This window comes from Corvus brachyrhynchos, unplaced genomic scaffold (assembly GCF_000691975.1).
Source record: "Corvus brachyrhynchos isolate BGI_N302 unplaced genomic scaffold, ASM69197v1 scaffold117, whole genome shotgun sequence".
In the NCBI taxonomy this organism is placed as follows: domain Eukaryota; kingdom Metazoa; phylum Chordata; class Aves; order Passeriformes; family Corvidae; genus Corvus; species Corvus brachyrhynchos.
In genome coordinates, this window is record NW_008238833.1 from 5,579 (window position 1) to 20,722 (window position 15,144).

The following is a 15,144-nucleotide window of genomic DNA, read 5'->3' on the forward strand; positions in this document are numbered from 1 at the left end:
AAGTCTGGCAGGGGTCACTCAAAGCATTCTTTCTTTGAGTATCACAGTCTGTATCTGCACTAGTAAATAAAATCCAGCCAGGACTGCTTTTGGCCCTCTATCCTGTGGCCAAATGGCACAGCATGGCAAACATTGTATCTGTACAGCTCAGCTCTTTTCCACCATAATTTCTATGATTCTATGATATGAGGAAGAAAAGAAAAATACGCTTCACCTAAAAATACATTCTGACTAATAGGTCCTAAATCATCTGTATCAAAGGTTTGACCATTACTGTACACAACTCAAGGAAGCTCCAAAGGCACATTCAAATGGACAGAAAAACTATTGCATTAATTTACATGTTGACATCATGGTGTAGCTAGTTTAGAAGCTGCTGCTTTTGTGACACGCATCTTTTTGACTGCTGAGGAGCTTTTAGAAATTTATAGGGAACAAGAGCTCTGCATGACTGTCCTTATTCCAGAAGCTTAGATAGATTGTAACTGGTTAAATTTTAGCTGACCAGCTACCCACAATTCACCTCTAATCCTCAGGCTTCAGACTACCCTGAGCCTTTACAAAAGTAATGTCTAAAATATATTCAAAAATAGGATTCAAAGCTTAAACACACAGTAGTTCAAAGTAAGCATCTCCATTACACTATTTTTCTACAGCTCTGTGAGGATTAAAAACTTTCCAAATTAAAAAATACTTTTTATATTACTGCTGTGATTTTACTAGTAATTTAGTATTATATTCCAATCAGAAAAAGATGGCTCCTTACGCTACCTTTTAATAAAAATCTAAATCATTCATATGTGCTAAACCTCTTTTCAATTCTACATTTTAGATTTCATGATACACTACTTGCCAATGTTTCTACCCTTAAAAAAGGTAACAAAACTTGCAGAACAACAGTGCTAGACCAAACAGGGCAATAATTATGCTAAGTTTTCACTTAAACTAGTCCCATGTGAAGTCTTGTGGAACTTCAATACACTATAATGTTTGTATGGTCATTTACCTTTGGGATTCACAGTAAGGGAACTCCTGCACAAAGACCGTCACTTGTACTTAACAAAGAACAGATGGTGGAAAGAACCTTCATATTCAGCCTCAACAAGGTAAGAATGCAACCCAGAAAAAAGAAGAAATTTTTACAATGAGGGTAGGGAAGCTGTAGATGCCCCATCCCTGGAAGTGTTCATGGTCTGGTTGGATGGAGCTTGGAGCAACCTGGTCTTGTGAAAGATTTCTCTGCTCACGGCGTGGGTATGGGAAGAGATGATCTTTAAAGATCCTCTCCAACCCAAACCATTTTATGATTCTATGAGACCCAAACCAAGGACACTACCAAGTACTAAAGCAGAATTTTCTATAATTTGTATCTGCAAATACTGAAAACTACTCTTTAAGTCCATTTTCAACAGTCTAAGTAATAATTAAGCTGAGTGACAATTTGTACTTCCAAACACCATCTAAAATAGAACAGCACCAAGTCATTTATCCAAAAGCAGCAATCTAGCAGGAACTTTTTAAAAATATGAGCAGTCCTCTATTTAAATTCAACTTAAGAACTTAACCAGTCTAGGGCCTGTGTATGCCTTCCAGTCAACGCATCTGTGAGGACATCAAATAAACTCAGAAAGCAGCAGAATTTTAATTTAATTTTCTTTATCAGGAAAGGCTTATTTTTAATACAGGGGTTGTCCAGCTGGAATTAAACACATAAGCCAAGTCTCACTACTTAGATACATTCCGGGCTCTTTCACATGACTGTCTTCTTACAAAAAAATTCCTCTGCTCCTTGCATTTCTCTAGTTCAAACTGGCAACTTACTGGCTTTTTATGGGAGGACCAAATAGCAGAATACTGTCCTACAGTTCACTGGAAATTTGTTTTGCTAGCCCAGTTAATTGCAACCGTTTGTCCCTCAGTACTGTACCAGGTAGGCCCACAGTCCTGCACAGCAGCAGCATCGTACATCACAATCCCTGAGCGCATCACTGAGCTGCTTCTCCTAATTTTGTTTGGTGCTCTGGGGGACTATCCAGGGTAAGACAAAAACAGATGACTTTGTTAACTGTAGATATGTGCCCTGAGTAGCTTTGAGGTTATTACACTTAAAATGCCAATTCCCAACCCTATAGAGCAGCAGTTTCCATCTCTTTTATTATCTGTTTCCTTGCATTAGGCCTGCAAAGCCATCAGGACAAATATCATCATCATCACATCTGCACTGTAGCCAAGAGCTATTTGAAAACTCGTATGTGAACAGCTCTGTTAGACAGCAGGGATGCAGGATAAAGTGCATTCTGTTGCTTGCATGAGCACAATAAAAAGCAACAGTGAGTAGAAACCTTAGCTTATTCCACATTCCTCTCACTCGTTGTTTTTTAAGAGCACTTCTCTTAAAGCACAAATAAACCCACAGCTACCAAGCTTTTCACTAATCTTATAAACAACAAGCACTGCCATATAATATTAGAAATGGAAGTATTTTTCCCTTCAGCTGCATCACATAAAATAGATACAACAAACATTTGCAGATTTCTGGGGGTTTTTTTTAATGTCATACAATTACAGAATGGTTTGGGTTGAAAGAAACCTCCAAGATCATTCAGTTCCAACCATCCTGCCATGAGTAGTACCTTTCACTAGATCAGGTTACTCAGACCCCAGCCTGGTCTTTAATGCTTCCAGGGATGGGGAGTCCACAACCTCTCCGGACAACCTGTTCCAGTGCCTCACTGCCCTCACAGTACAAAGGTTTTTCCTAATTTCTCATCTAAGCCTTCCCTCCTTTAATGTAAGGGCATTCCCTCTTGTCCTATCACCACATGCCCTTATGAGAAGTCCCTCTCCATCTTTCTTGTAAGCCCCTTTCAGGTACTGGAAGGTGCTGTAAGGCCTTCCCAATGCCTTCACTTCTTCAGGCTGAAAAGCCCCCAGCTTCCTCAGCCTGTCATAGGAGAGGTGCTCCAGCCCTCTGATCATCTTAGGTTCTCCTCTGGATTTGCTCCAACAGGTCCACATCCTTCCCCATGCTGCAGACCCCAGAGCTGGACACAGCACTCCAGGTGGGTCTCTCCAGAGCAGAGCAGAGGGGCAGAATCCTCTCCCTCACCCTGCTGGCCACACTGCTTTGGATGCAGCCCAGGACATGTTTGGCTTCCTGGGCTGTGAGTGCACATTGCCAGGTCACACTGAGGTTTTCATCCACCCATACCCCCAAGACTTTCTCCTCAGAGCTGCTCGCAATCCACTCTCTGCCCAGCCTGTATGTGTGCTTGGAATTGCCCTACCTTGCACTTGGTCTTGCTAAACTTCTTGTGTATGTATGTACAAAGAAAGGATATAAATTTATATGATGAGTAATATCCCCCAAAAATAAGAACCCTGGGAAAAATAGGAAGAAAGAAAGAAAGAACAAAAAAATCCTATAAAATGAAAAAACATTAAAGCCCAAATCTCAGTTTTTACAACAGCAGTATAAAACAAAAAGCAAACAAGCAATAAGAAATAGATGAAAATTCTAGCAATGAGAAAAACGTTCATCCTTCAGGACACATTTTTTATACTTTCATGTATTAAACATTGGAATCAGTCTGGCAATTAAACAAAACTTCTTAAGAATATTAAAAACACATTGTTCACATTGACTCCAAGGAATGAAAAGGAAGAAAAGAGAATGAAAAAGTAACACTTAAAAATTAAGAACATTCTTCACATGTGTTCTCTTTTTCAAAGAATAAAACAGTCGGCATTCAGTTCATCAAAGCAGGGGGTTTTTTTCCCATAAGATTTCACTATGTTAATAAGCTACTACAGCAGACATTGAACAAGAAGACGCAAGTGTATAACTTGTAAGACATTATTTGATCAGAATGAAAACATTAAAATACTTTTCAGTTTTAGCACTTGCGCACTGCTGATATACCTAATTTTAGGCCCATCAGACAAACATACTAAAAAAAAATAAATTATATTAGAGAATAGTTAGAGTATATCCATCCACAGACTGATACAAAACTAACAACACAGCAGTTGAAACAGTCTTCATCTTCAGCATGTGACATGTGCAGCCCTCATAGCATTAAAAAACAAAAACTAAATAAAAATTGTAGTATCCTTGAGACACAGGCAAACATAAGCTTCATTCTTCGGCTAGGAAGTCATTATCATACATTATCCATGGACTTGCACTACAAACCTATTCAGCTTTGATGTCTTCTACTCCATTTGTTAACCTGTTAAGCTCAGTGATTACACTAAAAAAGGGCACTACATTGCCAGGATATCCAAGGTAAAAGTAGCTGGTTTCAGAGCTGTGTGATAGCTTGTTGCAAACGGCATATTCCCTCCCTCAACAGTGCTGGAACTAGCTCCAGCTAGAGACGGAATGACTTACAGCATCAGTGATCGGTCTCCATATGCAAGTCCTTTTAATAGGCAAGAAATTGCTGGCTAGGACCACAGCTCTGCTGTGGATACATTAAAAGTCTGAGCACCCTGATGGCACTGAGGCATGGAACAACCTTTGCAACATTTCTGCCCCCTTGGTTAGGGCTTTTCAATCACAGAGGCACTCACCACTTATCCTGTGGCAGGTTTAAAGTTATGCTGCCTTTGACCTCATCTCCAAAGCGCAGATACCCCAGGGTGGCCAGTGAGATGTACAATGTCATGACTATTCCCATGCCAATGTTCAATGCCTGGGGGAAACGTGTGCTGTCCTTCATTCTGTTTTCCAATGGCAGTACCTGGAAGTAGAGGGAGAATCAATCACATTTTATGTCCTCAGAGTAAAACTACTTGTCTCCCCTCTTTCAATGCCAGCTTCCAAAATTTAGGTGATTTTATAAATAAACAGGATTATTCTACCATTATTTTTTATAGCCTGGATGGTCACAATGTTTTATGCACCCAATAGAAGTATTCCATTTTGAAAAGCACCTTTCTTGGTTGGAAAACAGCATCAGCGTGGAAACATAAAGCAATATTTATAGCTTAGAAAAACTGTCAAGAGAAACTTATGGTGTTCTGATGAAAATACATAAGCAATATGAGTAACATTAATTTTCCTTTCTAACAAAATTTTTCAGAATCCAAGGATATTTCTCCTATTTCTATCAGGCATGCCTGCACTGTCAGCCTCCATCCCAGACAAACCTATTGGCACACAAGCTCAGCCTCAGCATTCAGCCTCAGCTCTCCCAGCAGGGAATTTGGAGTCCATGACTACTGGAATGCGGTCCCATGCTCTTTTTCACCTCTCTGACAGAAATAGGGCCAGGCACACTAAGCACTGCTTTTCCTGAACATATTGCTTTGAGCTTCAAATACAGTCAAGCCACCTCACCGGGTTTGCCACCACTTCAAAGTGAAGACACAGGCGTTGCAACCATTACTGCATGAAGTCTGCTGGAGATTGCCTTTTACTTGTACTCTACAGCATTCAGAAAAATACACTCAGTAAGTTCCAAATTAAGTTTTTAGACACTCAGATAAAATTTCCAGGTAAGGCAGTAAAACCAAATGACAAGCACACATACTGCTCTTCCCACCTTCAATTTCACCAGCAAAACAGATCCTCTTACATCACTAAAACACCAGCTGAAGGCTCCTAAACATGCATACTTTCCCCACCTCTTTCAGAAGAACTGTACAGTCATCTCAAATACTCAATATGGGATATAGTCCGAGATTAAGACACCTAATATTGTATGTCTACATCTAAGTGAAACATCTAAGCTTCTCTAATGAATTTAAGTAATGAAAATCTAGGCAATACAGACAGTGGAATAAAGCTCACAGTTCAGCTTATCTTTCAGTAGACATACAGGTTATATTTGATGAACAGTATGGCACTGTTAATTAAAAAAGCTTGTTATCCCTGGTTAGCACGTAGGTCATATCTAATATAGACAAACAGTCTCAGTGCAATAGGGTTGCCCTGGAAAAGCTACTGTTCGTCATACAAAATTGCTTTTTAATTGACTGAATATTTACTATTTAAGCAATGTGAGTTACGAAAAAAACAGATTTCATCCACTAATTAACTAACAAATTGATATATCTGAATTGCTGGCATATTATTTTCTACAGGGTAATTACTCCTTTCCTCTTAGTCACCCACTGACATTTACTTCCTGACTTACAGTTGCATTTCACCACTGCCAATCCATCCCACATGGCCCTATTTCTCCCATACTTGAAATCCCAAAGAAGTAATTTTACACTTGGGAACCAAGAGGTCCCTAAAAATGTGCACATTTAGAGGCAATTTTCATTCCTGTTCAATTAAAATACATTATACATCTTAACTTCTTTATATATTTCAGAGCCTCCACTGCTGATGTTGTTCCTCCAAAAAAGAACCTGAGCTTGGACTGTAACTTGATCTGGTGGGGAATGCAAAATTTAAAGAAGAGTTTCAAAAGTTAAATCAATTTTTAAATGACTGTTGAGCAGCAGGAAAAATACAAAAAGAGACATGTGGTCTATAACAGTCTCTGACCAGGATATCTGCCTTTTTAATCTTTTTACACTTGAACAAAGTTCTTTTCACAGGCAGACAAGATTATCATAGAACTGTCTATCTGAAACTTAGCCCGTAAATGGAAGTAAAGCACCAGTGGTACATACATGTTCATTGTGCTTGAGTCCAAAGGAAGCATTGAAATTTTCTTTTTAAATTTCTAACTATACTGAATTTTTCTATCTTTAGCATTTAAACCCAATCATTTTAGCATTTAAACCCAGAAGACCTGCGTTTCTCCAAGAAAACAAAAATTTTAAAAAAATTTAAAAGCAATTAAAAACCATTATAGGACAATGCTGTTAAGCATACACATTCTGCTTTTTAACTATCCACTACATCAAATTAACTCATTAAATGCAATGATATCATCTCCTGTATACTTACGAGTAGATCAGAACAAAATACACCCATTTAAACTCATGTTCTCACATCACCAACCTCTCTTTAACACTACAACTTTCATTTATTCTGAGTTTAAGGAAATGATACACTAAAAGAAATTGAGGATAATAATACTGTTGGCAAGAGACACATTAACATGTAGATCTTGAAATTATATTTAAAAATGGTAATTCCTCCCTGCTTATCCTTGAGCTAGTATCAGGACTACATGTGCCTCCAGCCTGAATGGATGAGAATGAATGCAGTCTTTCCTGCATCACTCAGTCCAGGTGAGAGTGTCCCTTCCCAGTTCAGCACAAGCCTTCCCACGGCTCGGTACCTTCCCTGAGCAGCAGCAGCAGCAATCTCGAGACAGTCATCACTGCAGGAGATGCTTCCCTCAGTAAAACTGACCCCCAAAGGAATTATGTGAAGAACTTGAGCCAGGTTTTGTACAGTATCCAGTATCACCTACTCCAGACAAGCTGGAAAGTTCTATAACTCATGGGATTAACATGAAGTGGAGTAACAACCAATTGCATGCATGTTACACAAACACCCAGCTCCCCAAGATGTTGAAGTCCATCGGGATCCAAAAGATCAGTGGAGTGCTCACAAGGAGACAGAGGCTGCTAGGAGATACAACGAGAGCCAGAGCTTGTTCTGAGACTGAGTCACTGGCGGGTAGCTAATGGATAGATTTTCACTGCAGAATTTCTTTCCAGTCCCTGCACAGTTCCTCTTGCAATGACTTCAGAAAACCAAAACACTTCATCTGAATGCAAGAGACAAGGTTCTTTTCACAAATGCTTCTTAGTTTTGGTTTTAATGCTTCCTTTCTGGAACCAGGAGGTGAGATGAGTTAAGATTCAGTTTCAAATACATATTTTTTAACCTTTTTTTTTAATGACTCTCTTCTGTGCTTCTGATTTCCATGCTGTGCTTCCTTCAAGCTCTTTCTCCCTCACTTCACACTGTTGTAGCCCTGTGAAATCACATATTTTAGACTAAGCTTATGCTTCTCATAATTTCTCAATTTCCATCCTTTTTTTTCCTCCTCATTGAATAAACTCTCTATCATGTTTCTCTGTCACCTGCTTCACGGATTTTTTCCTATAATTTTTGAGACACTTGCACATGTCACTACTATTATCTTCCTTGAAACTTAATATTAAGTTCTTTTAGTTACAATCAAACTTTGGTTTCTTAAAATTGCAAAACAAGCACAGTACCTCTTGCTTTCATCCACCAAATAAATTCAACAGTACCCATAATTTACTGGCAAAGAATCATAATTGAATGTTTGAAATAACCTGGCTAATCTGATATCATCCATTATGCAAAGTTCTTTCCCCTTCATTTCAAGCTGCTTGAAGTAGGTATAAACATCCCCAATAATATCACTGCCTCCTCATCCCTTGCCTTGAATATCCTGCTTCACTCACAGCAAGTAAGCTGCAGGGGACTGCCTAATTTTAATCGGAAATCTCTACTGTACTTTTCATATAACTGCACCAAAAAAAACCCACAAGAGAATTCAACCTGCAGGTAACCAAATAAACTATTATTTAATTTTCATAACCACTGAAAGCTAATCTTGTAATGGATAGTTTAAGAGCAGACATGCCTAATGTTTAAATACATATAGTCATTTTTTCATGTCTCAGGAAATACCACTAAAACGGCCATCTTTTATGCCCTGCACTTTTAAAATAAGTATTCAGGTAGACAGCTATATAGAAGTTTTGACTGGCTTAAGCTAGAGACAAGTCAAGAATTTTGGAAAATTAAAACCAATATATTTATCAATTTACTCAGGGAAAAAAATCCATCTGTAATCATGCCCTACAGCAGCAAAATAAAGCTCTGTTCAGTCAAAGCAAAAAAGCTGAGGAAGCTGGTATCAAAGGTATTCAAGGTATGTAAACCTAAATTCTACTACCTAACCTCCAAAGACAAAATATTAAATTCTCAGCAAACCAATGCAGCCCAGGCCTGGCCCATTCCTTCTTGTCTGCAGAAGGCAGCAATGAATTCATCTGTTCACTGCAAGGTGGATTTACAACCACACAGCCTACGGGGGAACCGTCTGCAGAAAAAGTATAGTTATATCAAGTAAAATAATAACAACAGCATACATCATTATTACATTGTTATGTTTGCTTGCCCATCCTTGTCCATCTTGTCTCTCACTGCACGGAAAAAGTCTCATGCAATATTTTGAGCAACAGGCTTCTATTCCATCACTTTTAGACACATTTTTAAAGCTCACTCTCTTCAGTAAGCTACAGAACACATCACTATTAGGAACACGTACAATAAACAATCCAATTTTCCTTAACAGATCCCTCATGACTGCAAAAAAAAGGGCAGCTACTATTACCCAAGGAAAAATGCAAGCAAAATGGTGACTGTACATCAATTTTTATAGTCAAAGTTTTATATGAAATAAATAAATCGAGAAGACAAGTTCTCACTACAGAACACAGTACCTTCTGAAATCTGCTGAGCAATTCCAATCACTCCAAAAACCAATCTCCTTGGATTCCAGTAAAGTCCCTTTCCACTTGTTTCACCAGAAAAAGAATTACTCACATACACAAAAAAACCCACACCCAATCTACTGCCCTATTCTGATGGCCTTGATTTAACAATGCTTGAAGGAATTGTGTAAATCTTACTTAGCTTGCCATCCAAACCTTGCATTTTCTCCAGAGGTTCTTTTTTCTTTTTTTTTCTTATGTTCAAGAATTTATTTATCACTTCATTATTACATTTATTTAATCTTTAGCTTGCTCTGAAACTTAACAGAAGTTCTGCAAGTTTGTGTATTATCATGTCCTATGTGAATTTATTTGTTAACAAAATCCAAAAAATTTTCTCTTCAGTGTAAACTGAAAATGATAAAGCAGCAGTTCTGTTCAGTCACCAATATTTTTAAATATTTGTCCTGTCAAAATCACTGAAGTGTTATATGCTTTGCTGGCCTTTACAATAGTATGTAATTTTACCCAGCAAAAGATGTATGCTAATAGAAAATTATGTTTCTAGTTTATCAGACAGCTCCAGCCCCCACTCATTTGGACTGAAGCCTACAGACTATACAGTGCTACGGTCTAACATGTTCTGTGTAAGTTACGCTACTCTCAAAATTTACACCAGGTAAGTGATAAAAGAAAAAATTACTTAGAAATGCAAGTGTTGCTAGAGGGTATATTTCAATCTACTGAAATAACACATAGAGATATAGTACATGATTGTGTATTTCTGGACTCTTTCTGGCTCAGGAGGAAAAAAATTAAATTTCCCAAAGCTGCAATGGCACTTAAATGTTTATTCCAGCCAATGATCAAACCCACATTGAATTTAAGTCCCCTTAAAATAAGTTACAATGATTACTAAGTTCTCACCTATCCCTACCTGCTTCTTCATAGGCAAGAGACAAAACATTTACAAACTTCAATCTGTTTCAGTGCAAATGGTTTAAAGTAAAAGGTCTTCCCAAAAGGTCTTTTGCCTTTTATCCAAAATGCTCTTCCACACAGATGTTGCTTTTGTTGCATGTCCCTTTAGAAGCTAAGTATACACATAATGCAAGGTCCTACATGGGGCTGAGCAAATTCATGACTGCAGAAGTGAAAAAATAAATTATAATGGTTTCCACTGAGGATTAATGAGTTTGACAGGAAATAAATGGGATTAAGGACCTACAAAATTTTATAACCCTAAATACAGGAATTTCTCTGTCCTGGGATAGGGAGCCTTGAAAATACAGTCATGTACACTCCTGGATCAACAGTTAAAAACAACAGGACCCCAACACAGAAAGTGTTATGCACGTCACGTATTGCATTTTACACAGCCATCACTGAAAAAAATAGCCATCCAATTCTGAAAAAAACCCCACTCAATCCAAACAGAAAGAAGAGAAGATACTAACGACTGTAGTTTTCCTAGAACAGCTCCATACCCTTCGGCTTGACTTGGGAGCCCACCACCGTGACAGCTGCACTACTCAACACCTTTCCTGTGAAGCACTCACACAGCTCAAGCACAAGCCGAGTCAAAGAATACACAAAGCCAAGTTGAAGAACACACACCATATCACTTCCTGCTATAATCTTCTCGTTCCAAATGCCTTCACCATTCCAACATTTTTCCTTTCCACCTGTCCCATTTCTTTTAGGATTCTTTTTTCTGCTGCCCCTGACAAATCAGTATGATTTTTCAACCACAATGTTTATTAGGGAGCCATTACTGATGCCTGCAGAAGTGTTCAGCAGTACATTATTAGGGCTCTCAAATCTTGGAGAACATGTATTAACAAAAAAATTAGGTTTAGGAAAACTATCCTTCAGTGAACATTCAGGAACATTACTGAGTTTAAAATTCCTTTGACAAAATGATAGGTCTGTTAATACCTACTATTTTCAGCCATAAAATAAAATAACTTTTTTTTCCCAACTGTTGTCTCCATCATGCTTGATTCAATAAACGTAAATTATTCTATGATTTACAATGGATTTAACTTAAAAATAAATATGTTGGCAAAATATTTAAGAGGTAAACTAGAACTTAAACTTTATTTGTTACAGAGATACAAACACACACACACTGCAATGCTACTGTCATCAATGAAAAGGCTGCACAGAGCCTATTATTGATGGTAAAGTTAAGATGCTGCTGATTAAATGAGAGACATGAAAGTCTAAAACCAAGGATGTAAGCATTTATTCTAGCTAGCTGCTCTCTCCAGGAAAAGTTACTAACATTTCTGCATCTTCAGAGTTATATTCAAAAGCTTTGTCACATCATGAAGACTTACATTCATATATTACTTAGATAATTCCATACACTGCAGGTAAGTACTCACTCAGAACATAACAGAAGGGAAATCTTATCCAACCATAACAAGTAAGTTCACAAAAGCTGCAGTTTAGAAGACCTACAGAATGATGGGCCAGGGGAACAAAAAATCCGGCTCCAGAAAAGCAAAAGAAACTACATAAATATTCCTTCCTGAAATTATTAACTATGCTTCTTAATTATATGTAATATCAGCCTAAGTAGCGTGTGTATCACTCTGCCCCTACTTCATGTATAATTAAGGCAGACAAGTCTTCCATCTAAGACAGGGTCACATCTAACAGGAAAATTGGCTTCTGTGCCTCACTGAAGCCATGTCTCAGACCCCAAAACCCATCTACCACAAGCTGGCAAGGCAGAGCACGACAGCTTGGCACTCTGTCACTCTTGCTCTTTGCCCATTCTCCAAAGTCACCAACCACATAATGATTAAGAAAAGGTTCAGGCAAGTAAGCAGTAAACTTAAACACCTTTGTTCTGCGATTGTGTAAACGCATGCGTATCTTAGGTTTTGTAAGGAAAAAGAAACATTTGGATGTTGTGAGCATGTGTGTGGAACGCTGCCTGAAAGAAAGTTATCCTCGGGAGCCTTCTGTTTGTGTTATTAAGAATTGCCTTTAAAATAGGAAGTAATAAAAGTCCAGTATGTACAAACAAATGGTTCTTCAGGGTGAAAGCAAATTTCTCCATTCTCAGGAAGTGGAAATTACTGGTAAGGAATATTTTACATGATAAAGAGGTGATATCAAGTTGTCTGGTACTTTATCAACCTTCATCTGAGTTGGGCAGATGTACATTTTTTACAGTTTCTGATACAATGTCTTTTTATCTGCTGTATCTAACAACATTCTCTGTTTCTACACACTTGCTCATAATTATATCCTGATTTTGCTACAACACACTTCTTGCTGACACGACATCTAAAGTCCACATTTACCATGTGCGTTTAGTAGTAGGTCATCTCCACAGTCATCAAATCCAGCCACCTACACTCGCTTGTCCAAATACAGAGACATCCTCAGAAAACTCCCACCTTTCATATTTTGAGGATACAAGCCTTTGCATCATCTCAAAAGAATACCAACAGAATTTATATCCCTGGTCCAAAGAGCTGATGCCCCAAGTAGATTTAGATGATGTCATGTTACCTGTTAAATGTCTGCTTCTGACAAATCCAGTCTGGTCTTAAGGACAAGGGAAGCATGCCATTGGGTTTCTTTTTTTAAAGGACAATATTAATCTGTCAAAAGAGCTTTTGACAATGAGAGGCTTTTATCTCAAAGCCACAGGCCTAACAAGCTCATCTGCATTACTTTCAAAATCCAAATAATGACATTTTAAAATTATAATCCACTTAGTTTTCTCTTTTTAAATCTTCTGGAATTGGTTAGCTGCTCCTAATGTGATTCCAGAGCCTGTCTTCTGGTATACAAATACCACCATATCTTCAGCTGCAAAGCTGTGATATCCAAGTTCAAAAGCAGTTTGAATAGACATCTTCAAGTAATAGGCCAAAATATAAGAAGTCTTATTTTCCAAACCTAAAACTAATGCTGGAAAGTAATGTTTTTCTCTTCACTAAGCTAATCTGCCTGCAGCACTCAACAGGAGGGAAAAAAAATCATACTCAGTTGTAAAAACTGTAGTTAACTTAGCATATTTATATGTAATGGAGAAGGGCAATTATATTTCTTGTTTAAATGTCATGATTCTATTGCACCCTTCTTCCCCCTGAAGCTTATTATAAAATATCACTTCCACATTTGGGTTTGTTTTTTGTATCTAGAACAAGAAACCCAACCAGACTTTTGACGCAAAATATTCATGAAGTGTACCTGCTATTACATAAGCACAACATTATGCAAAGCTATTGCCTGCACGTGGCAATGCTACAGACAGAGCCAAGGCTGAAGGCATTGGTTTACACCCTTATAGAAAGTGCGTTCAAGACTCTTGACTTCATTTTGGGCAAACTCAGTCTGAAGTTACTTTCAATTCAGAAACAAAACCATCATATTCATTTTAAAACCAGGCCTATGCACCTTTGGAGCATAGAAGAGGCACTCAAGCACGGCTCTTATAAAATAAGGTTACGTATTCTTCACTCCATTGCACCACCTGCAGCTCTTGTATTCAAGAAGTAGCATGGGTACTCTCTTCTGTTCTATGGCCTGAACATCAGCCCCATGCTTTGCCAGGAAGCATCATCTGGCACAGGGAACCCACAACCAGAGAGAACCAAACCACCGAGGGAAAGCAGCAGCTGCAGAATCTCCCAGCCCCAGCACAGTCCTGTATTCAAAAAGGCCCACTGAGGGCTGAATATACATTTTCTCCACCTCCAAAGCAACATTCTGCCTTCTGAATCAAAATCTTCACTCGAAAGCTTAAACAAAACCAAGTATCTTAAATGGTTTGTTGCATCAACTTAAGAGTATTGCATTTCTGTTGCCACTGCTGTTCCATAAATTGAACTGATGTCACAAAGCAGTATGATTTTCACAAGGTCACCCTGATGATTTTAAAATCTAAACTTACAAGTGTTGAAATCCCAAAGCAACTCTCGACACTATGAATGGTAACCCCCAGACTGACAGTACTGAGCTCTCAGCTGCTGTTTGCTAACTTGGTATCAAGGGGTGCCCCTGCTGCCAGCTTCTCCTGTTTCCCCAGTAATGATCTCCCCCCAGCTGCCAAGACAATCACCATTTGCAGCATCAACCTTAGACCAATCTGCAGTAACCCCTCTTTTTACAGACAACTCTAACAGGCAGCAACTAAATGAATAGCACAAGCAACCGAATGTAGCACTTCTCAATCCTGTTACAAGTATCACTCAGAGTATAGCATGAATTAACATTAATCAGCTTAATCAACAACTTGCCTGGGCTCTAGCAAAATGACAAAATTGTTCAAACCCACCATCAAATAAGAGTCTAGACCGATCTCACAGGCAGATAGGAACAGCTCGAGTCATCACATTAATATAATTAATTCATCATATTAATTGTTTTATTTTAATGATAAATATCTCAAAATAGTTTTATAACACTGGCTGATGAAATGTTTAAACAGCTCTTAATATGACCCAAGTGCTACTTTCTAGGTACTATCTTGGTTTCTTTGAGATTCTGTATTTCAATTATAAATAGTCCACCTTTCCTCCTTTGAGTTATTACAGACTCCAGTCAGTAAAATTGAGGTTCTTAAAGTCTATTTATCTTGGGATTGACTATAGCCAAAGCAACAATATTCCAAATTCCATAGTACTGATTTTCTTATTAGACTATGACAGCTAAGTGGTCCTAAGCTAATGACAGATTTTAACCAAAACCCATGTTCATACATTCATCATCTATGAGACAAACATG

At 38.1% G+C, this 15,144-nt stretch overlaps 1 protein-coding gene across 2 annotated transcripts in view; it reads right to left on the bottom strand.

Annotated features, from left to right (window-relative positions):
- SLC36A4 (solute carrier family 36 member 4) overlaps nt 1-15,144 on the bottom strand; it is a 39,172-nt gene that overhangs the window by 4,533 nt on the left and 19,495 nt on the right. For both annotated transcript variants that reach the window (XM_008636786.2, XM_017738221.1), the window contains exon 9: nt 4,576-4,745. In XM_008636786.2, the coding sequence (XP_008635008.2) occupies nt 4,576-4,745 (170 nt within the window). The remainder of the gene's footprint in view (nt 1-4,575; nt 4,746-15,144) is intronic.